The following is a 26,782-nucleotide window of genomic DNA, read 5'->3' as shown; positions in this document are numbered from 1 at the left end:
AGCTGCTGCATCAAACTTTAACGTGGAACTGCAGAAAAAAAAGAACAAAACAAACATTTTATTAATGCATGTCACCATGAGAAAAGCCTACTCTGTTTGTGTCTTAGTGTATTTTGTAAGTACCTATATACATTTTCTTCAATCTTTCCCCTTCGTTTTTTCTTGTCAGTTTCTCTTTTCTTTTTTTCCTCATTGTCTCATCTTTTCTGTGTTGATTGAAGGTCAATGTCTTATTTATTTCAGTCTCTTGCCTTTCTTTTTCCCCCAAACTAAATCCAAGATTATGATCCAAAAACTTATTTTCCGTCATGGTGATTTAACTGTTTAAAAACTAATTTCCAACTTTTAAGTATTTTTGCTATTTTTGTTCTCTTTTGTTCACAGCAGCAGTTTTCTGTTAGCCATGTCTTTAAAAATGTTAATAACCTCACTGTGAATGATTGGCACATCCTTCTCGATTGCCAACAAAAGAAGGTCTGACAACCGATCCTCCTTTCATAAGCTGCGCAGTTTTGTTTTCACCAGCTTCATACATTATATCTATCATATATCTATCATGGTAGTTCTGGATGAGTTCTCCTTCAAGATACATTTACCTAACGCTAGAATAAATGAAATGTACATCATGCAGCAAAGGAAATTAGAAAATCAGACATATATCCATTATGGAGATGATAGGTTTTTGACGGGCGATGTGCCCCTACTGCATAAGTAATACTGAAGAATGTCCTACTATCATTAACGACACAGGGAAGCTTTTTAGTTATCTTGCTTTGCTAGCAAAGTCATTAGCTAGCAGCTAGCTCAGCTAGCGCACAAGAACAACAGCCTAATGTCTGTATGATAAAAATACTGAATCGATAGATAAGAACAGCTTTTCCTCACCTGGCTCTCTCCTCCCGCTCAGTAGTTCTTCAGAGAAAGGCGCGCAGCGTCCTATACTTTCCTTCGTTTAAACCGCTCCTCTTTGCTAAAGTAGAGAAATTATACAACGTTCAAAGTTTTCCATTGTCTGACAAGTAGCAAGCCTACTCCAGTATTTTCACCAAAAATTATGTTTTTTTAATTCACAAAAAAACTGTTCTGTAATCATTACAGAACAGTGAATTAAAAAACATAATTTTCAATGTAAAAGACTAAAAGCACAGAGTAAACAGTGTTTTAGATCAAACAATACTGCATCATCCATGGGGCTCATTTGGTTTCACTTACATGTCTATTCAGGTTGACATTGGAGAGGCGGTGCAGACTGAAGACATAGCCATCCGTCCGATCATGGTTGATTTTGCTTAGGGCCAAATGAGCAGCGGCCACAGTGTAATGTGGAATGTTTGCTACCTTTAGCTCTGCAGTTAGCCGCCTTATCTGACTGTGCGAGAGGCAAGTGCGTCGTCACCGGCAAAAGGTCAAAGGTAACAATGTGACCGGAGGGCTTATTGTATTGTTTTTCTTGCCAAAAAAAAGATAATAATAATAATTTTAGTACATGTGTCAAATAAAAAATTATTTAAATTAAAAAAAAAAAAAAAAAGGGACCAAAAGGGCACATTAGGATCATGGAGCAAAAGGGGCAGGTGCTCAAGCCCCCTTAGCCCCCCCCCTCTGCACGTGCCTGCACCGGAGTCTGCGTGAGAGACAGTTCAGTTAGCGTTGCAAGTTGGAGCTTGATTTCCCGATGATTACTAATTGTACCTTGAGGGTTCTTGAGGTTAGCTTTGGGAGAGTCACTGTTGGATCTGGAGAGGAGTTGATCAGCAGAGTCCGCTTGCTGCTTCAGCGTCTCACGTCTATTAATTAGTGATGGGTCGGGCAACACCGATGCGTCGGCGCATGTGTCGGTCTCATAGAGCGAAACCTGTGTCGACGTGTGTATCGCTACGGAAAAGTGACCGATGTTTCGAACTGATTGACAAGCCTTTATAAGGAAGCGCATCTGCCAAAACAATCTTGCGTGTTTTGCGAATATAAAATTCATCAAAAATTATGGAGCTTCCTCAAGCAAAAAGAAAGGTTTCTGCCGTGTGGGACCACTTTGATGTCATTTCGGAAAATAAGGTATTTGTTTTAATTTCCTTGTTTCATCCTGTTCCTCTCAGAGTTTCCACTTGATTTTCTGAGTAGAAATTCATTTCAAAGTGACCTTTAGTTTACTGTTCGTGTTATTTTCTACAGGTTAAATGTCGCAATTGCTCAACAGAGCTTGCATATTTAAATAACAGCACCTCCTCAATGCTGAGGCATTATAGGGCCAAGCATGAGAGTGAAATCCATGATACACCCATGATGAACTCAGGTAGGCTATACAGGTATTTTACAACTTACTGACTTTGTTTTATTGATAATTCTGAATAATTTACACTTTTTCATTTTTAACCATCAAGCTTCCAGGAAGCAGATGCTTGATGATGCTGTGCTTAATTTCATTGTAAAGGACTGCCAGCCCCTCGCTGTTGTGGAGAATGAAGGCTTCAGGGAGCTGGTTCAACTCCTTGAGCCCTCATATGTTTTGCCAACCAGAAAGGTTTGTGTGGAAATTATCTAAAGTGGTAGTTTATTCATCAAATTTATTTTAAATATATTGATTTTCTTCTGGTTTGACTTGGTGTGGTTTTTAGACCATCAAACAACTGTTGGCCAAAAAGTATGAGGAGGAACGGGAACGAGTGAAAATGGAAGTACAGCAGGCTGCGGACAGACTGTGCCTCAATAGTTGGAAGCTCAAATGAGCCCCGGCCGGGAACATCTTCACAACAGCTGTCTGCCCCCACTTCAGGCATGATATTGAGCATCATTCCTTTGTTGTTTGTAAATCATGTACTAAAATACTTTTTTTTAATTATTATTTTTTTTTTTTTAAGATGACCTTTGGCAACATTTTGATCTCGAAGTGGGGAGGTGCCACAGCTGATGCCATCCTTGAGGTGCAGAGATACATGGCAGAGGGCAATATTGCGAGGTCCCAGGATCCTCTTGTATATTGGAAAAACCAAAGGATGGTTTATCCAAACCTCTTCCGCCTGGCCTTAAAATTTTTGTGCACTCCAGCTTCATCTGTGCTGTGTGAGCGGGTGTTTTCCACAGCTGGAGAACTAATATCAAAAAAGCACAACAGACTGAATTTCAAAACGTTTCAACAACTTATTTTTTTGAATAAAAAATTGTAAAAAAAAATACCAGTGAACAAGCATCTTCATTTACTACATGTTTACTTAGAGATTATTACATTATGATGCAGGTTCTCATTCATTGACTGTGTCTAAAATATCAAATATGTTTTAATAATAATACAATGAATTGCATCATATTAGTGTATATAATAGGTCATCAAATCAGTGTCAGTTAACTCTGTCAACTAGGTTGCCTGTAGGGATTTTTAATGTCCAGCAGGTGTCAGTATTCAGTGACACAGTATCGACACAGTATCAATACAGTTTGGTAATGTGTCGAAACGTTTCATGATGCCTCATCAACCCATCACTACTATTAATGAACAGACCTTGGCTTAGGGTTTTCCAGGTCTTAGTCCTGAGCTGCATGGAAGTTCTCTATGGTTCTTCGGGTTTGGCTCTGAGTGTCGGCTCGGCAGGTTAGCTCTTCCAGAGCTTCACAGAGGAGACACTGGTGTCCAACTGGATCAACACTGCGGCGTTGAGGCAAGGTCTGAAGACAGCTTATATAGTGGATCCTCTGATGATCTTGATGGGCTGCAGCTGTGCAGGAGGCTCACTCAGAAGGATCCACGGCGGACTCTGCTGGAGAAAAGGTGGAACTTCTCCAGCTCCCAACAGTTTCCTTAAAGCCAGACAGTTGCCAATTGAAATTAATTTAGTTTTGTGTCATGTTTTGAACATCCTCCGAAGCTGATGATTCCATCTTTTTTGCCTGGGGTTGTGTATCTGTAAGAAACCACCTCAGTTTACGTCTCTGCATTTGTGTCCTCCACAAACCGCCACTCATCCTGACACATTCCCACCCCTTCTCACTTAATGTCATCTTAAGGAATGCTAGAAAATAGAATAATGAATCCTAAACCAAATTTTTCAACAAAAGCCAATATTTATCTTAAAGCAAACATGTAGCCACAACAAAGTGGTTTGTAATGTCTTTCAAAATGACACAAACCAAACCTGAAATCAATTTAGTGAGATATAATCTCACTTACTGTTTATGTCCAGTATTTGTGTGTCGACAATGTTATCAGCAGTATTTCATACAATGTGGATCATTTTCCAATATCTTTGTAATCTGCTGTAGTTCATATGTCATGACGCAGGACAGAAGGACCCAGTATTAAAGGGAAGCCAGACAGTGGGATAATTCAAAGGGTTTATTAAAATACAGATTCAGGCTGTGGATTTGTGGTATCAGCGGCTAGGGTGGGACACTGCCCGTCACTGGAAACTCTGGTTGGAGAAAAACACAGATTAGTGACCAAGATAATCTGACGAAGGATGATTATCCATATGAGTCACTGACCAGTTTTAATAGTTCAGTTCATTTCCATAAAAATAGATAGGATCCAGCCAGTGGGCTGCCAACAAGATGCAACAGGCGCCACCCAGAGTGTCCCAGATGCTGCAGCCCCGGAGAACATGCAGGAGTCCAAGCCAAATCAGAGAAACAGATCAGAACAGGAACAGACAAGCTAAGAGGTCCAGGAGTTTGGAACCCGGTATACAGATGAGAATAGGAACAAGCTGGTTCAGGGTTCCAGATAGTTCAGGCAGAATGTTCAGATGGGAACAGGCAGGCTCAGTGCTTGAGCAGCAGGACAGGTCAGGATATCAGAACACTACAGAACGCTAAAAATCAGCTCTCTCCTCTGAGACAAGACAAGAACAGACATGCTCAATGAATGAGAGACAGATCAGGATCAGGAAATCAGAAACACTAGGGAACACTAACAGACCCTCTCTCCCCTGTCCCCTGAGAATGAGAACATGAACAAGAGCATCAGGATCAATAATCTGGCAACGATGGCGGGGACTGAGCGGTACAAATAAAAGCAGCAGCAGGTGGATTAGATGAGCAGTAATGAACAACCAGGCAGAGTTAGACAGGTGAATGAAGTGAGAAATTAGGCCAGCTATCAGTGCTAAGATCATGACATTATAAGGTTTTATCCTAATTCAATTTATGAGGTGTCTAATTTTTAGAAACATTGTCATCTTTTGAAAAATGTAATCACAACTACATCATTAAAACATTTTTTGAGAATATTGTATGTTTTTTCATTTGAGAGAAATATGGGTTTAGAAAAGGAACTAATTTGTATTTTGCAGAAAGTATTTTTATTGTTACTGTTAATGATGATTACAGATTTCAAGTAAAAACACCTACTGTAAGATAAACCCTAAGGATGGGGTAGCTGTCAGTGGGGCAAATGGTCTACTTTGTGAGAAATCATTTTGTGCTTAAATGTAATAGCGAGTCAGTTTTATCCAAAGGTGGAGTGGCCAATCGGGAAAGTCGGGAAGCTTCCCGGTGGGCTGTTTCACTGTGCTGGGAAATTTTACTGCAGTAGCAAGGAAAGAAACTCACACAATAGCAATAAAAGCTGGAACATATTCTTTTTTGTGGAAAATATTAAAATGTACATACAGCACTAATTAGGACCAGTGATAGATATACTAAACAATATATAAAAGACAGACAGACAGACAGACAGACACTAGCCACGTAAAGTTGGTTTAACCCATCAGTAACAATTTTGGTTGATCCTAATAGTGGAATTGATCCAATTTAAACAGACAAATCATAATTTCTTCACATTTCTTCTGTCAACAGCCACATCACTGCTTTTCAGTTAAATTTCAGGATCCCTTTTAAACTACATTGGCAGGGCTTTAGAGAACACCAATGTTTTTTCTACTTTTAGAAATCAAAATAAGTTTTCGCACCTAATTGTTTTTCAGTGCCTGTTGTACGTCCAAACTGTTTCAGTTCACCATAACCGAATCAATCTACAGGTCTTTAAAGCACCTATGGAGCCTTCATTCCATCCGTAAGTCCCCTTGCAAGCTCCTGTTTGCTCACCATTATTTCACACAAAACATACAGACTGGCCAGTAAGATCATAAGAAAATATACAAATATTTTTTAATTCCACAATCCTGTCCCATATCTCTCATGGTGCAACAGTCTAATCACAGACTAGCCTAACAACTCTTAAACCACTTGAACGCCTATAGGTTTTTGGTCTATGCCTATATGGTCCTAAACCAAATACCTATAAGATTTTATTATTAAACATTTAGTCCAAATTTTGCATCTTATCATTCACAATTCAAATTTATTTTTACATTTTTAAACAGATTTTTAAATGTCTTAATGGACTGGCCTCAGTGCCACTAAGTGCCTGAGGGAACAGAATGCAAATCTGTGGCAGTTAGGGTAGAGTGTAAAATGCCTTAAAGGAAAACCTATTTTGCCCAATCAGCATTCTCAGTAGGTGGAGCAGAGCTATGGAATATTTTCCCAACAGAACTGAAATCTCTCACAAGTTTTCCCATTAAAAAAAAAACACTCCAAGCAGTGGATGTAGCAGAGGACGCAGTGTACTTATAGTTAGTTCATTTTATCTACTGTATTCATTTTTATTTAACTTAATTACTAAGTTTGTTTGTAATTTAATGTTGTTTTTTTAAATCTTTGCTGCATTTGTCAACTTTACTGTTACTGAATTGAACTTTTAGTTTTGATTTATAAACCCATCTAGGGACAAGTGCTGCAAATTAGTTTCTGCTATAAGCTCTATTATATAGACATCAGATTTCTGTACTACGATTTGTCTATCTTGTTGTATCTGTCCCTATCTAATAAACTAAATAAATAAGTTGTCCATGATGGATAACAGTTTATTGAGTGCTCTTCTCCCCACAACGGTCACAAAAGGCTCCAGGATAGACCTACAACAGGCACAGCCTTCTTAATGATCAAGTCTACTGTGTCACCGGTTCCAGCATGCAATCCAGGAAGTGCACATGTGCAGCAGTGTTTTTCTCTTTTACTGTGAAGCAGAAAGGAAAAAAGAATACCTGCAATCTACCCCGCAATGATTGTCAGCACTCGCCATCTTACCAATGAGATAGTGACGCATGTGCAGGCAGGCTTTTTCTTGCTGATAACAACAAATGAGATATTGACATGTAGTGAGGAGCGAGAAAGAGAGAGAGAAAAAAAAAAAACTACAAAGAAACTCACAGGCACCTTGAAGCTGGTATCTTGCTTGAATAAGACTTTGTGACACGAAGACCTAAGTTCTCACTTATTATGATAACAAAAAAAATTTCCGGTCTGTCTAGACTGGAGATTTTTTTTTTCATGGCTGCCCTTATTAGCATTTATTGAATACCTTAAAGTGCATAACGTGCTATGCATTCAGCTCTTATATATAATTTATATAATATACTGGCTATAGCTTTATATCAGTTTATGCTGTTAAGAAGTTTTCAACTTTTTAAGGAGATAAATATCACTGTCGGAAACTGAATTTACAACATTCATCTGATGAGACTAGAGAGAAACACTGATTGAAGTGAGTGTAACTGATGCATTTGTTAACAAAGAGAACGGAACTTGAATGTGAATTTTATTATCAGTCATTTTGATCCTGAATTATGATTTCCTAGGACTGTAATAATAATAAAACAACAATATGATGACGATAAAATATATAAATACATAGAAGTAGATTTTGCGAATATTAGTAGTAGGGCATGCAGGCATGCAGGATAAGAAAAAAATATAAACCAATAATTTTTTTTACATTGCTCTGCCAAGTATTTACAACTACTGTACGTTCACCCCTAAATGTAACGTAAGCTTAATCATAATTAAACAAAAATCTTGTGACAAGATGACAAATAATGCTGCAGAAATTTGTGCACTTCTACAGTGCTGTACATTAGAGTTAATGTTTCTGGTTTTTGTTTTTTCAAATGACAAAAGCAATCTTCTCATCGTGGGATATTTTTGTTCTATTTAAAAGTGTGCATTTTCCATAAATGTTTGCTATTTCTGATTATTTAAAGTACGAACATAAAGAATTAATTTTACATATGAAATAAAAAATTTCTGACAATTTTTGGAATAAAGTGGGAAGTCTTTGCCATTACACACCGCTGAAAAGTTTTCCCACGCCACCCCTGTATTCGACAGCTAATCTGGAATACCAAAAGTTCTCCACAATCCCAGATGTACAAATCTCAATACAAACAGTAAAAAAAAATTGTATGTAGTGCAACTTAATTAAGACTGATAACATTTTGACAGTTGGCTTTTTGTAAACATAACTTGAAAGCAACATTTGGCTTCTCGTGACAACTGTGGTCTCAATTATTAACCGTTTTGAGTTTATTTTGCGACTAAGTAAACTTTCCTCAGCTTGTCTTTAATATTAATTTCAATCTGCAAAGTCGACACTCACATTTTTTTGAAGCTGCATTTATGTTTCTTTTCCTTAGAGGTTTCCTTTATGACATAGCTTAGATTCACCTTATTACTCATCATTCTCTGAGTTCAAAAATGGAATAGGACTAAAATGATGGAAGGAGTTTATTTATCTCTTTTACTGCCCACGAAAATTAAGAAATATAAAAATTTAGGATATTAAGAAAACATTTTTTACTTTTACTATTAATTTTTACACCCACAGGAATTATGCTGAATCCAATGTAATCCCACCCTTAGCAAAAAGTAGTATACTTGAAGTAAATTCTATTAAGAATACTTAAGTATAAGTTTAGAAATTATACCAAACAATGTACTTTTAGGGTACTTGATGTATTACTAAAGTAATATTTCTTCGAACTAAATTTGGACATTTTTAAGTTTACTAAAGTATAATTAAAGTATACTTTAGTAAACAATAAAGTAAACAATAGTATAGTCAAGTGTACTTGACTATACTATTGTTTACTAAGTAATATAATTAAGTATATGGAATATGGTTTAGAATAACTAAACTCTAAGTGCACTGCCTGATTTAAAGTATGAAATTAGTGCACATTTAGTATACTTGAATAAACTACTTTTTGCTAAGGGCATGCCATCTTACTTATTTCTTTGCTTCACTACCTTAAACCTACATTTAAAAAGAACTATGTCCTGACTGTTAAAGCAGAGTAAGTGTGGATAAGCTGCTTTGGCAAATACACTCCAAAGTTAAACAAACCTTATATAAAAAAAAACATGTCTTATGCTGTCAAATGTATCCCATACTACTATACAGAAGTTAAATATGCATATAAAAGTGTGTTCGACATAAAGGTATTAAAATGATTTGTAGTATCACTCATGTGATAATGGGTGAGACAGTACGGTAATAGAATGGCAAATATTTCATGAACTGAAATGATTACAGAAACACATTTTGTCCCACTATAAGAAACTTTAATTAAAAATTGCTTGGAAGTGTTTACATTGACCAGATCAGAATGAGTTGAGCTTTCAGCACCAAGCATACCAGAAGGTTTTGAGACAAAAGATTCACATAAGAGAACATCTCATGCCCTTCGATAGGCATCGTGGAGGATCTGTAATGCTGTATGTCTGTCTCTTTTCCAAATAGACTTTGAACCTTGTCTACTAGGCATCACAGATTTTTTGAAAAGCCATACCATACCAGCTTTATCAATATAGCACAATAAACATCCACAGTTTAGAACCAGATTATTGAACACGGAGTAAAGACATTATATGATAACAGTAAAATGATAAAATGAAAATTAAAGAATATTTTAAAGAAACAGTATTGATGATAGGTCTAATGCAGTTACGGGCAGAAAAGTGAATTGGCCTGTCTGATAACCAAGAGAAGATACACAACTTAGGAGCTGCTACAGCAAAAGCATAGTCCGCTATAAGCCTGTTTTTTAGCACATACAAAAGCAGCTGAAACTAGAGCGTTTTCAATAAAAAAATAAATAAATCTGAGCCTCTACTAGCAAACCAAAATTTGGTGGTCAGTGTTTCTAAGAATCCTTTCCTTTCAAGCAACTTTTAAGAACTTAACAGTATGCAAGTCACTATAAAAAAAAAAAAAAAGCCAAGACACCGATATACACACTGTAGGCAATACCATAGGACTGCTTCATTATACTGTCATTGATTTATATATAAAACTTTTTCAATAAGAAGTAGAAACTTATAGAGTCTAAGACGCAGTTTGTGGAAGCAATCCACTCAGACACTTGTAAAAACCTATGAGAGGGTAAATATTCATACATCCAGTTTGACGGTACTTCGTAGAATAAGTTGATCACAAAGGCAAAGTGTAACGGTGTGTAGCAGACAAGAAAAACAATCAGGTTTGCTTTAACTATCTCAACAATTCTTTTCTTTTCCTCTGACTCATTTTGCTCTTTCACCAAGATACAGATGGTTCGACTGGAGCAGAACACGATTATCATCAGAGGAGCCAGGTAGCCTAGACATACCAGGGCTATTGTAAACGGTGGATGGAGAGGAGCATCTTTGCATCTTTCATAGCATGTCCAGAGCTTGTCAGGATAGTTTTCTTTTCGAAAAACTACAACAGCTGAGACCAGAATCACCCAGATGGGTAAACATATGGCCACCGCTGCCATTTTCTTCTTCCTCCATGATCTAGCCTGCAGAGGGAACCTGATGGTCAAAAAGCGGTGGACGCTGATGGCTGTCGTGGTCAGGATGCTGGCATACATGTTGATGTAGTGAGTGAAAAGTAGGAAGGTGCAGAGAAATGTTTTAGGTAGGCAGAAGAAGGCATCATAAATCCTAAAGGGAAGGAAAATGATGAGGGCAAAGTCAGCCACAGCCAAATTCAGCATGTAGATGTGGCAGTCAGTCCAGGAGGCTCGTTTGGCGATGAAGGCCCACAGAGCCGCACTATTGATGAGGAGACCGAGGAGAAACACCAGACTGTAAGCCCACCCCTCAAGGGTGCTGTAGGAGCAAACAGTCACATTGACGGTCGCATTACAGATAACAGTGACATTGGAGAACATCCTGTTCTGTTAGAAAAAGCAGTTGTAAAACTTAAAAAATATATAGCATAATCTGTGTTTAAGAAACAATCAGGTGAAAAACAAAATCTCCCCACAATCAGACATGTATGAATTGAGCTCAGAAAGGATAAAAGCAATGAAAAAGGCTTCTTAACTGAAATTCAAAACGTAAATTAAATGAAGCTAAAATCAGGAGTTAACATCAATCTATTTCTTAAATTTCTTTACACAAAAATGGTAGAAGTCTTACCAAGGGAGCTGCTATCTTGATTGTGAATGTTGCAGACTGTGCTAGCAGCATCAGAAATTATATCAGCATGTCTGACTAGAGTTATCTCTACTCATGCCTGTCAGCTATTTGTTTTGTGTGTGTGTGTGTGTGTGTGTGTGTGTGTGGTCTTGTTTTACCTACAATGTGAGGTAAGTATTTTGTCAAATATCCTACATACGAGGACTTACAGGTACATATGGGGACATTCAACTGGTCCCTATATGGTAAAGTTCTGTTCTTTGAGTTGGGGCTAGGTTTAGGACTAAGGTGTGAATTCAGTTTAGGTTAGGATTAGGTACATCTTGGCAAGGGCGTAGGTTTGATTTGAACTTTGGTGGGGACACTATTGGTCGGGTGTCATTGGTGCTATGCAATATGCGTGCCCTTTTTTATGCTCGATGTGGGCATCCGTACTGATAAGACGAATTCATTGTTAAAAGAGAAAAGCATGATTTTGCTCCATTAATAAAAATGTTATAAGCTCTACACTCATTAGATGCTGTTTATCAATGTTTGAAGTAACACTGGCTCTGATGAATGTGGAATTTGGACTGTTTTCCACTTTGTAAATGGTTTCATTTGCATGACTAATAGAGAAGGTAAATACAGTATTTTCTTTTGAAGATATACAATTGTGCAGAGTTAAACCCCACTCTTATATTTTACCTACTATGCTCTCTCTGTATCCAGCAAAATAATACATTCATTAAAATATTAACTTCACTATAAAAGTTGAACATCTGGGCTGTAGTTACTCTGTATAGCCCATTTTATGTATTTTATCTAGGGCTGAAAAAATGAATCGTATTAATTGATTATTTCAATAATCGTCAACTAATTTAGTATGTGATTAATCATTAACTGGTGAATGGAGACTATAAAACATAATATAAATGTAAAATAAATGTCCCTTTCCCCTACAGAGCAATCCACTTAGATCAGTAATTATACCAAAATTGTAAAAATACAATATATATATATATATATATATATATATATATATATATATATATATATATATATATATATATATATATATATATATATATATATATATATATATATATATATAATATATAAGATTAAAAAAAAAAATTTTGTCTGTCAATATTCTCCATCCAGAACTCCTAATGTGGAAATATTTTAGTTTCACCTGGTTTATTTAGACATCACCTGAAGCACTGGAGGGCCAGCTGCTTCACCTACAAGCTGCACTGCATCATTATTACTGGATATCTGTGTTTCCTATAATCATATAATGTATAAGTGCAATTTTAATAGTAAAGGATTAAATGTAACACAACCTTTTATCATTGTCCTATATTGCTTACTGTCTGACTGTTTAAATAGCTCCTTACTGTATGTCTATTTTCTTTTTTAGTGGAATCATCTACAAACACAACACTGAGAATGAGCCTAATTGTACCGTATTCAAATATAAAATAATTTTTAACAATTATAAAAGACAGTATAACACTATCTTATCTGTAATAGGCTCTATGCACAGCTCCACTACTTCCTGAATTTAATGCAGCTCCTTTGTTTCCTGTCTTTCATGATTGGATGCACTGATTAATCCAGGTGTGTATGACCTAAGTAACTGGCCAGACACACCTGGATTAATCAGTTCGTCCAGTAATGAAAGACAGGAAACAAAGGAGCTGCATTAAATTCAGGAAGTAGTGGAGCTGTGCATAGAGCCCATTTAACATTATCCAAAATAAACAGCCAGATTCAAGCATTTTTACCAGACATTAATGTTTGTACTAATTTACTTATAGACTGTGTGGAAATCTATGTAAGATAAAATTAATGTTTATATTCTTCCTTTGTTTGTTATTGTCTTTATCCTATTTCTAGAAGTATAAATAGTCAATAAAATAGAACTATTATTATGTGGAACCCTAATTATGCTTTTTAAATGAAAAACAGCAGATGTTTAGGCCCCATTTCTTGTTGTTGTACTCTATAAGAGAAATAACACCTGCTAATAATTATACCTGAACTTTCTCAAAGAGTCATAAAAAAATGAAAACAGTAACAGCAACTAAATATCGGTAAAAAGGAAACCCTCACATTTTCTTTTTTAGTTGGCTGTAGATAAGAATCAGAAATGTTGATGGCTTACAGCCTTTATTTGCCCATTTTGTGTCTTCAGAACTCCTGGCTGACTCAGAATATTTCGCTTTATAAAAGAAAAAAAAAAGGTTTTTGTTTTTTAGTGTTCATGATATTCATTTTTTTTAATTGGGACTAGTTTTGTAGCCTAATATTTATTGTAGTAACCGCAGCATTCTAGTGTGAATAAATTTTAAATTTTGTGCTCCAAGCACGCCAGGACTAGAAAACAGCCAATCAGAGAGAGAGAAGGCGGAACCTAAGGCAGAACAACCAATGAGAGTGGAGTTAAACAGCGCAGCACAGCTCCATGCGCTGCTGCATGAAAGGGACAGGAGAGACCAGGCAGAGGAGCAGCGAGAGGAAAAGAAGCCACTGCTGCAACAACTACTGCTGTAAATTAGAAACATGTTGCTCACATCCAATTATTGGTCGGGACAATTAGGTCGGTTCAAAATTTTGGTAGGGACATGTCCCTATGGTCCCTATGCAAACCTACGCCCATGCATCTTGGTAATAGTTAGGGTTAGGGTAAAGGTAAGGGTTTGGGTTAGGCCATATAAAATGGATGCAAGTCAAAGAAATGTCCCCATATGTCATGTGTGTGTGCGTGTGTGTGTCATATCAACTAAAAAACAATCATCTATGTAAGCTGAAAATTTAACATACTTTATTTCAAAATTTAAGACTGTTTTGCAGACTCATTGCAGAGAGAGTGAACATTATACCTTCACCAAAGTGAAAATTTTTCATGACAGCCTTAATCTCATCAAGCAATTTTGATGTAAAAGGCTAACGCTGACTGTAATACTTTATGGTAAGTTCATAAGAAAAAGGTCCTCTGGAAACATGACATCACAGGGGGTTTTGAAGTTTTGCTCCACAGTGCTGCTCTCCTCTCCAAGCTTCTGCAACCCTCCCCCCACTCAAGGGTTGGTTATACTCCGGCAGCTGTGTGTCGCAGTGAGCTTGTTGCAGGTATGACACAGATATTTTTGATTTATGACCAATTTTGAAGCATGTTCTGCGCTATTCCACGCAATCCACGTGATTGTCTGACACAAGAGGGACAATCACGAACAAGCTGTGGGTCTAGATATGGCCGAGGCGATGAGGAGCCTCTAGCACAGGGGTCTTCAACGTTTTCCAGGCCAAGGACCCCCAAACTGATGGTGAGATGGAGCAGGGACCCCCCAAATTATATATATTGTATGAAATTGTGTTATATCATCCTGGTCTCATAGTCACTCTATTACATATAGAGTAATCTAACAAAAGTAATTTTGCCCTGGGAGTATTTAAGTGTCCCAGCTGCCCAGCACTTCATACCCCCCCCCCCCCCCCCCCCCCCCAACACACACACACACAAAAAAAAAAAAGTGTCCTCCTTTTGAGAAACCCAAATCTGGTCACCCTACATTAATGTGTTTTTTCATATGCTCTTTACACATTAATTGCCAATTGCTCTAAATTAGTTAAGAGCTTATTTGATGATAAACTTTGGTTCTTAAATACAAAATTTATGCTAAACTGTGATATCATGCATCATCTCATTGATTATGGCTTTCAAACATGTTTTCCTTCTTTGTACATAGTAGCATAGTTAGTTGTCTCACTAGCTTTAGTCTACAGTTTTTAACTGGAATATGTTTGACTTGGAGCTGAATGATCTTTTTTAATAAACTCTTATATTCTGAATGTAAGCTGTGGGGAATGCATTCTATTTATGTGCAAAAATATCAGTTTGACCATGATTTGACCTCAGTTTATACTTATATTAATTGTTCTAACACACAGCCAGGGCCATAACTACCAATGAGGACATCAAGGTCATGTCTGTATTTTTATTATTTATGTTTTTCCAAAATTATGATATATAAAATAAAAATAAAATACACTGAAACTGAATGTATGATGATGATCTAGGTCTCCAAAAAAACAGCAAGTTGTTTTATATTTGAAGAGCCAATAGTAGTGCAACCCCTATCTAATAAAAAGGTAGCTTAAAGGTTTGGGCATACATGCTGCGTATCATCGTCAACATGCACTGTTGCCATAGTAACTTCCAAACAGGCTACAGGCCCTGTTAGGGAGTCCGTCAGTCACAACAGTCACTGGAAGAGGAGCATATTGAGCTACGAATGTTGGTGGAAGGCAGATAAAGTTGTAGATGATTGGGAGAAAAATATGCATTTTCAAGAGGAAGGATTTCAGAGCAGCGTGCTACTCAGACAGCAAAGGAACATGTAACCAAAGTTTAATTAACTCCGTCTGTACATCAGTCAATTTCCAGCAGTTGAATCATCATTCATCATGTGATTGATATGTTAGCGATGTTGAACTGAAAAGGAAATGTTTATCAGTTAACGTTGGTTTATCAGTGTTGGATGTGAAACTTTTTTATACTTCTGCGAGATGCTGGGAGGTCAGCAAAGCAAGAGCACAGAGCAGGTTGTGCGGGACAGGAAGTCGTGCACAGAAAAAAAATAAAGGAAACGGTTAATATTTTCAAAATATTTAATACATTTTCTGTGGTACCTATGGCGACTTCAAGAGTTTTACTCACTGGGCCACTCTGAAAATGGCGAATTTTAAATAATAGAATTAAAAACAGTTTCATTTGCATGCCGCTGAACCCACTGAGAAGTGACCGACACTTGACCTCCGTATTTTTTTGAGCCCTGCATATGACCTTGCACGCAGCCAGTAGGGCAGGTTTTCCCAAACAATATATGACAGTCCAAATAATATCTGATTAAGTTACATATTTACCACAGTGTTATCTAAACAGAAATGTGTGTAGTTAGTCACATACTCAGTCATTCCATTGATGTAGCTGGTTGAGAGTTTGCCTTTGTATGTCAGCTTTTTTTTGTAGCAGATGGCCGCTCACACTGAGCCGGTATCTACTTGAGGTTTCTTTCTGTTCAAAGGGATTTTTCCTCTCCACTGTCTCTACAAGCAGGTTTTTTGTGAGGTATTATTTTCAAGTCAATGAGTTGATGGAGTCAGCTGGTTTTCCTTAGATAGAAAACATCAAACCAATCTGACTGGATGATCTGGTTGAACTGTCTCTGTAAAGTACCTTTAGATTACATGTGTTGTGAAATGGCGCTATATAAATAAACTGAGGTGGAATAGAACAGAAGGTGTCTGCAGCAGCCTAGCAAATAGCTTCCTCAAGGACTGTGACACAGTTAAACAGAGTGCCAGATGCAGCAATCATAAGAAGAACAAGTAGAAAGAACATTCATCAGAACATTGGGGCGACAGTGGCGTTGGATGGAGGAGTTTGCCCTGTAATCGAAGGGTTGACGGTTCAAACCCCGACTCCGACTTTCATTGTCGTTGTGTCCTTGGGCAAGACACCTCACCTGCATTGTCTACTGATGGTGGTCAGAGGGCCCGGTGGCGCCAGTGTACGGCAGCCTCGCTTCTGTCAGTGAGCCCCAGGGCAGCTGTGGCTACAATGTAGCTTGCCACCATCAGTGTGTGTGTGTGTGTGTGAATGGGTGAATGAATGTAGTGTAAAGCGCTTTGGTCAAGTCTCCTAACTTGAATAAAGGTGCTATATAAGTACATGCCATTTACCATTCATATAGTTTTTAAAGCCTTTTATAGTTACCTTTAGGAAAAGATATGATAAAATAATGCCTAGAGAACTACATTGGGTGTTAATTTTTTTTAAATTGGTGTTTTCTTTCAATCCCCCCCCCCCCCCCCCCCCCCCCCCCCCCAAATAACATTTGAAGGTTGAACAAAGTCTGAGACCTAGGTATGGATTGGTTAAAGTTTACTTTTAGGGTTATTGTCAGGGTGAGGGCTGTCATGATCTTGGCGCTGATGACTGGCTTATTCGCTCATATCATTAACCTATCTAACTCTGCCCAGTTTATGATCACTGCTCATCTGACCCACCTGCTCCTACCTCTATTTAATGACAAATATAAAAGACATATTTTCAGTTGTTTCAGAGTTTTTTGTTAAGTATATTTTTCCACGTGTTAATTCATATTTTTTAAGCCTTCGGTGTGAATATATAGTTTTTTATAGTCATGAAAATAAAGAAAACTAATTGAATGAGTAGGCCTGTTGAAACTTTTGGTCTGTCTGTACATTCTGATGCCAAACATGACTGGGGAGAAAGAAAAAAAAAGGAAGACAGAGAGAGGGGGATAGAAAGGGGGTGCAGAGTGAGGGGGAACATATAAAGCAAACATAACAGAATCCAACAACCAGCTGGTATCAAACTGCTCCTGAAGCGTTCATGGGGAAACCTGAACACAGAAAACAACACAGACAGCAAAAACACCTACAGCAGAGCATTTTAACAAACTTGACAGCATCAATGCGCAAACCACACGCACAGGCTCAGTCACACACTTGCATAGATAGCACAATGATCGGCTCTAATGTGTGTGACTGTGCATTTTCATGCATAAAGTGTGATATAGGTTTTACATGAGCTCAGCTATGGGTACAGAAGGCTAGGTATAGATTTGTGGCTTGACCTCATAATGTTTCAAAGTTTCCTTAAACCCTGCATTGTCTGAAGTTGTATATTTTTGTAAACAGACCTCATAAACTATATTGTTCTTCTAAACCACAATTGTGTCTTGGCCTCATTACCCTTTCAAATGTCGGTGTGTTTGGGTGTATGTTGACAATATTATCAGAGTATATGTAGTATTTTATGTAACATGGATTATTTCCACACTTCTCATTATGCTGTATTGTCTAGTGTATTGCTGTAGTTTCTAAGGTTTTTTCCAATTAAACCACTAATACTAAACCATTAAACTAACATGGAAGATGATATGTTTCTTTGTATGGTCCCTTCAAGGAAAATGTGGGTTTAAAAAGGCAGGTGATTTATGTTTTGCAAAAACGTATTTTAGTTTTAGTGATTGCAGACTACAAGTAAAAAAAAAAAAAAAACATTGTAAGCTGAACCCTCAGGATGGAGTAGCTGTCAGTGGTGCACATTCTGTACTTTGTGAGCGATCACCATGTGCAAATGTGTAATAACCAAACAGTATGATATCTCACTGCTGATCTGCAATACAAAAATGTCGCCACAACCACAGATTCACAAATATAACTCAGAAAAGAAAGCCGACAAAAAAAAAAAAAAAAAAAAACAATAAATGATGATTAAAATGTCACACATTTTTTACAGGTGGCAATTTTTAAAAACACGATTTCAGAGGGAGACTGACTTCCCTGTTTTACAAACTGCATTTATATTTAGTCAGTGGTTTCCGTTTTGACAAACCTTCATTTTCTCTTTACAAAAAAGACTTTAAAATGGTCGGAGGAATTACTTTTTTCTGAAAGACATTAGATAACAATTAACCGAGAATAAAGAAACTTGAAAATAAATACTAAATAAAATGAATAATATATACAGTTACAGTCAGAAAAGTGAAGAGGCCTGTCTGATAACCAAGGGAAGATTGATATACAACTTAGGAGCTGCTAGCACAAAAGCATGGTCCATTCTGAGCTTGTTTTTGACACGTACAAAAGCAGCTGAAACAAAAGTATTTTTAATTAAAAAAACATCTGAGCTTCTACCGGGAAACCAAAATTGGGTTGTCAGTGTTTCTCTCTAAGAATCTTTTAATTTCAAGCAACTCTTAAGAACTTTCCAGTGTGCCAGTCACTATTCTAAAAAAAAACAAAAAAACAACACACCTATATACAAGCAATAGGCAATACCGTAGGAGTGTTATTATGCTATCATTTATTTATTTGTAAAACTTTTTCAATAAAAAGTAGAAGCTTATAGAGTCTAAGACACAGTTTGTGGAAGCAATCCACTCAGACACTTGTAAAAACCTGTGAGAGGGTAAATATACATACATCCAGTTTGACGGTACTTTGTAGAATAAGCTGATCATAATTGCAATGTGGTACGGCGTGTAGCAGACAAGAAAAACAATCAGGTTTGCTTTAACTATCTCAACAATTCTTTTCTTGTCCTTTGACTCATTTTGCTCTTTCACCAAGATACAGATGGTTCGACTGGAACAGAACACGATTATCATCAGAGGAGCCAGGTAGCCTAGACATACCAGGGCTATTGTAAACTGTGGACGGAAACGAGCATCTTTGCATCTTTCATAGCATGTCCAGAGTTTGTCAGGATAGTTTTGCTTTCGAACAACTACAACAACTGAGACCAAAATCACCCAGATGAGTAAACATACGACCACCGCTGCAACTTTCTTCTTCCTCCATGATCTAGCCTGCAGAGGGAACCTGATGGTCAGATAGCGGTGGGCGCTGATGGCTGTCGTGGTCAGGATGCTGGCATACATGTTGATGTAGTGAGTGAAAAGTAGAAAAGTGCAGAGAAATGTTTTAGGTAGGCAGAAGAAGGCGTCATAGATCCTGAATGGAAGGAAAATGATGAGGGCAAAGTCAGCCACAGCCAAATTCAGCATGTAGATGTGGCAGTCAGTCCAGGAGGCTCGTTTGGCGATGAAGGCCCACAGAGCCGCACTATTGATGAGGAGACCGAGGAGAAACACCAGACTGTAAGCCAACCCCTCAAGGGTGCTGTAGGAGCAAGCAGTCACATTGACGGTCGCATCACAGATGACAGTGACATTGGAGAACATCCTGTACTGTTAGAAAAAGCAGTTGTGAAACTTTTTTTAAAAATAGCATCATCTGTGTTTAAGTAATCAGGTGAAAAACTAATTCTCCCCACAATCAGACATGTATGAGTTGAGCTCAATGAATGAAAGCCATAAAATGTGCAGCTTAATTGCCATTCAACATACCTTAGAGTAAATCAAGTTAAAATCAGGAGTTAGAAAATGGGAGCATCAATCTGTTGCTTAAATCCCTTTACACAAAATGGTAGAAGTCTTACCAAAGAAGCTGCTATCTTGATTGTGAGTTTTGCAGACTGCTATCAACATGTGCTAGAATTTTCTCTGTGCTCAATCGTAGGATGTGTCTGTTTGTGGTTTTTGATTTCCTATGTTATATTTTTAGTTAAAAAAACAGAAGGTGTAAACCGATGCAGATCTTAAAACCCTCTAAAAACATTTCAATAAGCAGAAAAGTTAATTTTCTTTATTTCAACAATTAAGACAAACTGTTTTGCAGACTATTTGAACAGTGTTCTAGTTAATAGTTATGACTTTTGCCCTTTATCTCACTAAGAAAGTTACTTTGATGTAAAGGGCTCATACTGACTGTAATATATAAGGGTCAGTTTATAAGACAAAGGTTCATTAGAAACACGTTTTAATCAAATAAAAAACTGTGCAGGACTATAAATTATTGTAAAAAAAAAGCTGTTTAGCACCATTCATTTCTATTCAACAGTTTAGCACTTCTAAAGTGCCAATTCATACCACATTTCATCTCAAGGCACTTTACAAAGTCAATTTGATCAATTCAGGCAGACAGATCCGCTGCTACTATGCAAATACTTTCTGTGTTAGAGAAGGTAATGAAAAATTTGGCTTAATTGGTGTCTTTGTTTAGGAAACAAACAGTTATGCAGATAACAGCCAACTTTCAGTTCAAAGGGATTAAAGACAGACCTCAATGTTAGTCGCTGCATAACATAGCTATGTGTAGAAGAAACACGATTAAATACTGAAAAATATTTTTTCGTCTTTATTCAAAGTTGTCTGCAGCAGCCTAGCAGGTGGCCCCCTCCAAGTGAGACTAACTCTGGTGATCCTGTATGTGTTTAGTCCTGCCTGTTCCTGACCTGTTTCTGACCACGGACTTCTGAGTTTTGGCCGCCCCTGTTCTGCTCTGTTTTGCCAGTCCTGTTTTCCGGATTGTTGCCCTAAATGTCGCCTGTTGTCGACCTTGTCGACATCTGCGTGTTTGGCTGGCAATGGAGCTACACTTTTCTGGACTACACTCCTTCTTCTGGGCACAGACTTAACTTTGCCAGGTTGGTGGCTTTCATGCTTTCATTGCTGTTCCTTATTTGAGTACTGAAGTTACTGACCTGAGCCTCTACTCCTGCAGAGTTTCCAGTGAGCCTGCCACAGTAGATGAGCAGCCGCACACTTATTTCAATAAACACCTTTTAATGTATCACTGGCTGTCTTGCCTGGATTCTGGGTCCTTCATTCTGAGCCTTCTGACACTCATAAGGTTACTACTCAAGTGAAAATTAAAACTACAGTAAAATACAACTACTCATAAAAGAACTCTTTGTTTATCAAAAGATACTCAAAAGTGAATTAATGTCACTAGTTACTACTAACCTCTACTGTATATATATCCTGAGTTAAATGTGTGGCTGGCCTCTCTCCTGTATTTGTTTTGAGTGTTTTGTCTTCCCATCTGCAGCAATAGACTGAACAGCGGATGTTGTGTCACTACAAATCACATCACTTTACTTTGTTGGACTATGAGGACACTTGTATTGAATATCCAGCCCACATTGTGAAGGTAAATAATTGTAATGGAAAATTAACCAAACCATGTAGAACAGAGTAAAAGAGAGACAAGTGGAGTATAATAGATACTAACAGAGAAAGGACATCCATCGATCTATCTATAATTCAGTTTCAATTCAGTATATTTATGTATTTATTTATTTATGTAGCGCGTATTCACATGTGTCATTTCAACACAGGTAGGTAGATAGATAGATAGATAGATAGATAGATAGATAGATAGATAGATAGATAGATAGATAGATAGATAGATAGATAGATAGATAGATAGATAGATAGATAGATAGATAGATAGATAGATAGATAGATAGATAGATAGATAGATAGATAGATAGATAGATAGATAGATAGATAGATAGATAGATAGATAGATAGATAGATAGATAGATAGATAGATAGATAGATAGATAGATAGATAGATAGATAGATAGATAGATAGAATTAACTGAATGTGTGTTGAGAAGTAGACAATGTATTTAAACCACTAAATAAACTTAATACAGATGAAGATGCGGCTGGATAGATTAATGCCTGTGCAAAACTGCAGATGTGTCTATGGTTTTTGCCATACATTTCTTTATATTTTTATGTATGTTAAAATTATTACATTTTGCAAAGTTATAGAAGTAATCAGTGAACCCATACAGAAATGTGCTTCATAGCTAAAGAGTACAACCTCCCAGCATCCTGTTGAAACCACAAGCAAACACATCTGAAACCAAAGTTCTAAACAGGTTACAAGAAAAAAATAAAAAATTCTGAATTTATATATATATATATATATATATATATATATATATATATATATATATATATATATATATATATATATATATATATATATATATATATATATATATATATATATATATATATATATATATATATATATATATATATTAATATTTATATATATTATGTATATTTAATATATTTAAATAAAAATTATATCTTGAGTGTGTAGCAAAAGTAATTTCACTCTGGGATTATTAAAGTATTTCTGATTCCGATTCTGATATGGGTTTTTGGAACAATACAGAAGCCATTAGGTGGGAGCTAAAAGTGGAAAAATCTGATTCCCCTCTCTTCTTCCAAAATGCACCCCAGCATGCGGTGAAGCTGTGGTTATAATTACTGAAACATACAAGAAGTTTCACTAGCAACTTCTTGCACAACATTAAATGGGTTTCTGCGATGCAAAAAGTTCAAATGTGGGATTGAGAATAGAAAGTACAAATAGGTCACAGACATGCATAGCCTAAGCAAACAAGTGGTAACGCAGCCTTTAAGTTACAAAGGTTAGAGATTGTGGTTTTGAAAAGATTTAAAAGAAAGTGTTTCTACCACATTATAGACATTTGTTACTGTAAAAAAAATAACATGTCTATTGGGATTTTGCTCGCCTCTGTGTAGTTTTCAATAGGATGTTTGCAGTGTGGCTGAACCTCACCCTTTTAGCTTGTCCTCCTGACAGACTGTAACTGAAACTTCATCCTGCCAGGGGGAGCAATTGACGGCAGAAAGTGAGAAAGCACAATTGAAAGCTTTGTAAAAACAAAAAGGGTCTGTCTGAAAATGTAATCTGGAGAAACTTTTTGGACGGACCTAATGGAAGAAGTGAGAAAATTGATGACACAGGAACAAATGAGAGAGTTGTGAGGTTTGGAGGGCAAAGTCCTGCTTTTAACTGTTTCAATCTATTTAAGGAAAAACTTAGTGGTTTTAGAAAACTTAAAGTGGACTCTGAAGAAGCAATGGGCCTCATGAGTTCAACACTTGGAAAAGTGTTAAGCATAACTGTGAATGATGCATTCTGCAAATCTAAAAAGTGTGACATGTTATAGTTTTCATTTTCCTTTAATAATACTGCAGTTTATTGAGGCATGCCTGCACCATTCTGGGCCTGAACTTTTTGCCAAATTTATCTCTTTACATCTATAGATTTGCCTGTCAAACAACTACTTTAACTAAACTGGACCCTGTTTACCATGCTGCTTTGAGGTATATAGCAGGTTCACCCTATAGGACTCAGGAGTGTACATAATACACCCTTGCCAGATTTACTTCACTAAATATTCGAAAAATGAAGCATTGGTCTCTCTGAGCATGCGTAGGTTTTCTCTGGGTACTCCGGCTTCCTTTCACAGTCCAACAAAAATGACTGTTAGGTTAATTGGTTGACAAGAGAACCTTCTAAATTGTTACAGGGTTCCCTCCCTTGTCTATGGCAAAATGCAGGGGAAAGCACCATCTGATAGCTATGTCAGAGGAAGGATTAAACCATGCACTGTGAGATTCTCAGAGCTTGGATCTTTATCAATTAACCCTGCATTACAGCTACCTGGCTTCTGTGTTCCTTGGTCTTCACAAAACTGTTTGTTCTGTAATGTTCTCTAACAAGCCTTCATGAAAGGGCTAGATCAATACAAAGATTCAGTTACCTACAGGGAAAGTCTGTTACCTGATTAAGTGTCCTCAATAAGCAATTGATTTCCTTTAACTGTATTTTGAAGTAAAAAAAAAAAAAATATATATATATATATATATATACACTATATTGCCAAAAGTATTTGCTCACCTGCCTTGACTCACATATGAGCTTAAGTGACATCCCGTTCCTAATCCATAGGGTTCAATATGACGTCGGTCCACCCTTTGCAGCTAGAACAGCTTCAACTCTTCTGGGAAGGCTGTCCACAAGGTTTAGGAGTGTGTTTATGGGAATTTTTGACCATTCTTCCAGAAGCGCATTTGTGAGGTCGCACACTGATGTTGGACGAGAAGGCCTGGCTCTCAGTCTCCGCTCTAATTCATCCCAAAGGTGTTCTATCGGGTTGAGGTCAGGACTCTGTGCAGGCCAGTCAAGTTCATCCACACCAGACTCTGTCATCCATGTCTTTATGGACCTTGCTTTGTGCACTGGTGCACAGTCATGTTGGAAGAGGAAGGGGCCAGCTCCAAACTGTTCCCACAAAGTTGGGAGCATGGAATTGTCCAAAATGTCTTGGTATGCTGAAGCATTCAGAGTTCCTTTCACTGGAACTAAGGGGCCAAGCCCAGCTCCTGAAAAACAACCTCACACCATAATCCCCCCTCCACCAAACTTTACACTTGGCACAATGCAGTCAGACAAGTACCGTTCTCCTGGCAACCGCCAAACCCAGACCCGTCCATCAGATTGCCAGATGGAGAAGCGCGATTCGTCACTCCAGAGAACGCGTCTCCACTGCTCTAGAGTCCAGTGGCGGCGTGCTTTACACCACCGCATCCGACGCTTTGCATTGCACTTGGTGATGTATGGCTTGGATGCAGCTGCTCGACCATGGAAACCCATTCCATGAAGCTCTCTGCGCACTGTTCTTGAGCTAATCTGAAGGCCACATGAAGTTTGGAGGTCTGTAGTGATTGACTCTGCAGAAAGTTGGCGACCTCTTCGCACTATGCGCGTCAGCATCCGCTGACCCCGCTCCGTCAGTTTACGTGGCCTACCACTTCGTGGCTGAGTTGCTGTCGTTCCCAAACACTTCCATTTTCTTATAATACAGCTGACAGTTGACTGTGGAATATTTAGGAGCGAGGAAATTTCACGACTGGATTTGTTGCACAGGTGGCATCCTATCACAGTTCCACGCTGGAATTCACTGAGCTCCTGAGAGCGACCCATTCTTTCACAAATGTTTGTAAAAACAGTCTGCATGCCTAGGTGCTTGAATTTATACACCTGTGGCCATGGAAGTGATTGGAACACCTGATTCCAATAATTTGGATGGGTGAGCAAATACTTTTGGCAATATAGTGTATATATATATATATATATATATATATATATATATATATATATATATATATATATAATATATATTATCTGTTGGAGGCGTTTTTCCAGTGTGGGGGTAACTGCTCCCAGTGTTCCTATGAGCACTGTCTCTGTCTTCACCTTCCAGGCTTTCTCTAGTTCTTGCCGAGGCTTTGGTATTCTTCCAGATTTTTCCTGATGTTTCCATCATTTGAGATGGCCACATCAATCACTATGGCTGTCCTCTTCTGCTTATCAGTGATCACAATGTCCAGTTGGTTGGCCAAAAGCATTTTATCTGTTTGTATCTGGAAGTCCCACAGGATCTCCAGAGCTCCATTATTCTACACCGATTTGGACCTGGGGTCCCCTGTTTGTATTTTGCACAGATGTTTCTGTACACTGCTCTAGCCACTTGGTTATGATGTTCCATGTATTCCTTTCCTGCCAGTGTCTTACACCCTGCAGTGAGATGGTTGATTGTTTCTGGGGCTCTTTGAACAGCCTGAATCTTGGATCTTGCAAGCTTTGATAAATCTGGAAATGTAGCACAGTTCAAAAGATAAGTCATACATCTTCTGGGGTTGTAGAAAGGTTGTGCTCTATCTGCTGTATGCACACATCCAGTTGTTGTTGCTACACATAGTATTGCAGCAACTCTAAGATTTGCCGAAATAAAAATCATGAAAAAGCCCAAGAGAGGTTAGATTAAATTCTGTTTATTAGACTACGTTTGGCAGTTATTACATTCCAATGTTATTAAAAGCCCCATAATGCCTCACAGATATGATTGTGTACAAATTAAGACAAAAACAAGCTAATATTGCACAGGATATGAGGCAGCTCAACATTTTAAATGCAGTCTGTTGTTGTAATTAATTTGTCTGAAATCCATTTCGGCCCATCTGGTTTTCCCAGAGATATTTCCCAGACTTGGTACATTAGCTTCAGTGGATCTCTATTCTTCCCACTGATAAACAGTCTATCTCTCTCATCATGTATTTACATTTGCCTGGTACTATTTCAAAGTGCCTTTACACGTCAGTGACAAGGCCAGGCGGAGGAGGAGGCGGAGGGTTTCCATTTATGTAGGTCTAACTAGGTCAGTGAGGACACACCCTCTCTGTCTTCCCTCCTGGCTGGCTGCACCCTTGCTTCCCAACCC

General features: G+C 37.7%; 2 protein-coding genes across 6 annotated transcripts; both read right to left on the bottom strand.

The window, feature by feature from the left end:
• Nucleotides 1–9,387: 9,387 nt before the first annotated feature.
• LOC119774473 (G-protein coupled receptor 35-like) lies at nt 9,388–11,025 on the bottom strand. Its single transcript, XM_038272000.1, has one exon. It carries the CDS (start codon nt 10,986–10,988, stop codon nt 10,113–10,115), a length of 876 nt encoding a protein of 291 aa, XP_038127928.1. The 5' UTR covers nt 10,989–11,025; the 3' UTR covers nt 9,388–10,112.
• A 7,289-nt stretch (nt 11,026–18,314) lies between these two features.
• Nucleotides 18,315–23,307, bottom strand: gpr35b (G-protein coupled receptor 35 b). Of its 5 annotated transcripts, none has more exons than XM_038271871.1 (2): nt 23,272–23,307; nt 18,315–20,009 (listed from the first exon to the last, which is right to left on the bottom strand). In XM_038271871.1, exon 2 carries the CDS (start codon nt 20,001–20,003, stop codon nt 19,128–19,130), a length of 876 nt encoding a protein of 291 aa, XP_038127799.1. In that variant the 5' UTR covers nt 20,004–20,009; nt 23,272–23,307; the 3' UTR covers nt 18,315–19,127. The 5 variants fall into 5 exon arrangements, with proteins under 5 accessions (XP_038127799.1, XP_038127767.1, XP_038127791.1 ...); XM_038271839.1 differs by lacking the exon at nt 23,272–23,307 and adding an exon at nt 20,261–20,319; XM_038271863.1 differs by lacking the exon at nt 23,272–23,307 and adding an exon at nt 20,261–20,305 and having other exon boundaries at nt 18,315–20,004.
• Nucleotides 23,308–26,782: the final 3,475 nt, after the last annotated feature.

This window comes from Cyprinodon tularosa, unplaced genomic scaffold (assembly GCF_016077235.1).
Source record: "Cyprinodon tularosa strain WSP-4 unplaced genomic scaffold, ASM1607723v1 ctg12, whole genome shotgun sequence".
NCBI lineage: Eukaryota > Metazoa > Chordata > Actinopteri > Cyprinodontiformes > Cyprinodontidae > Cyprinodon > Cyprinodon tularosa.
The sequence above is the reverse complement of the archived record's forward strand: the minus strand, read 5'-3'. Positions and strand labels throughout refer to the sequence as shown.

What these genes read in the sequence shown, in the direction of transcription:
- LOC119774473 (XM_038272000.1), bottom strand. Translation starts at nt 10,988, where the DNA reads ATGTTCTCCAATGTCACTGTTATCTGTAATGCGACCGTCAATGTGACT.
- gpr35b (XM_038271871.1), bottom strand. Translation starts at nt 20,003, where the DNA reads ATGTTCTCCAATGTCACTGTCATCTGTGATGCGACCGTCAATGTGACT.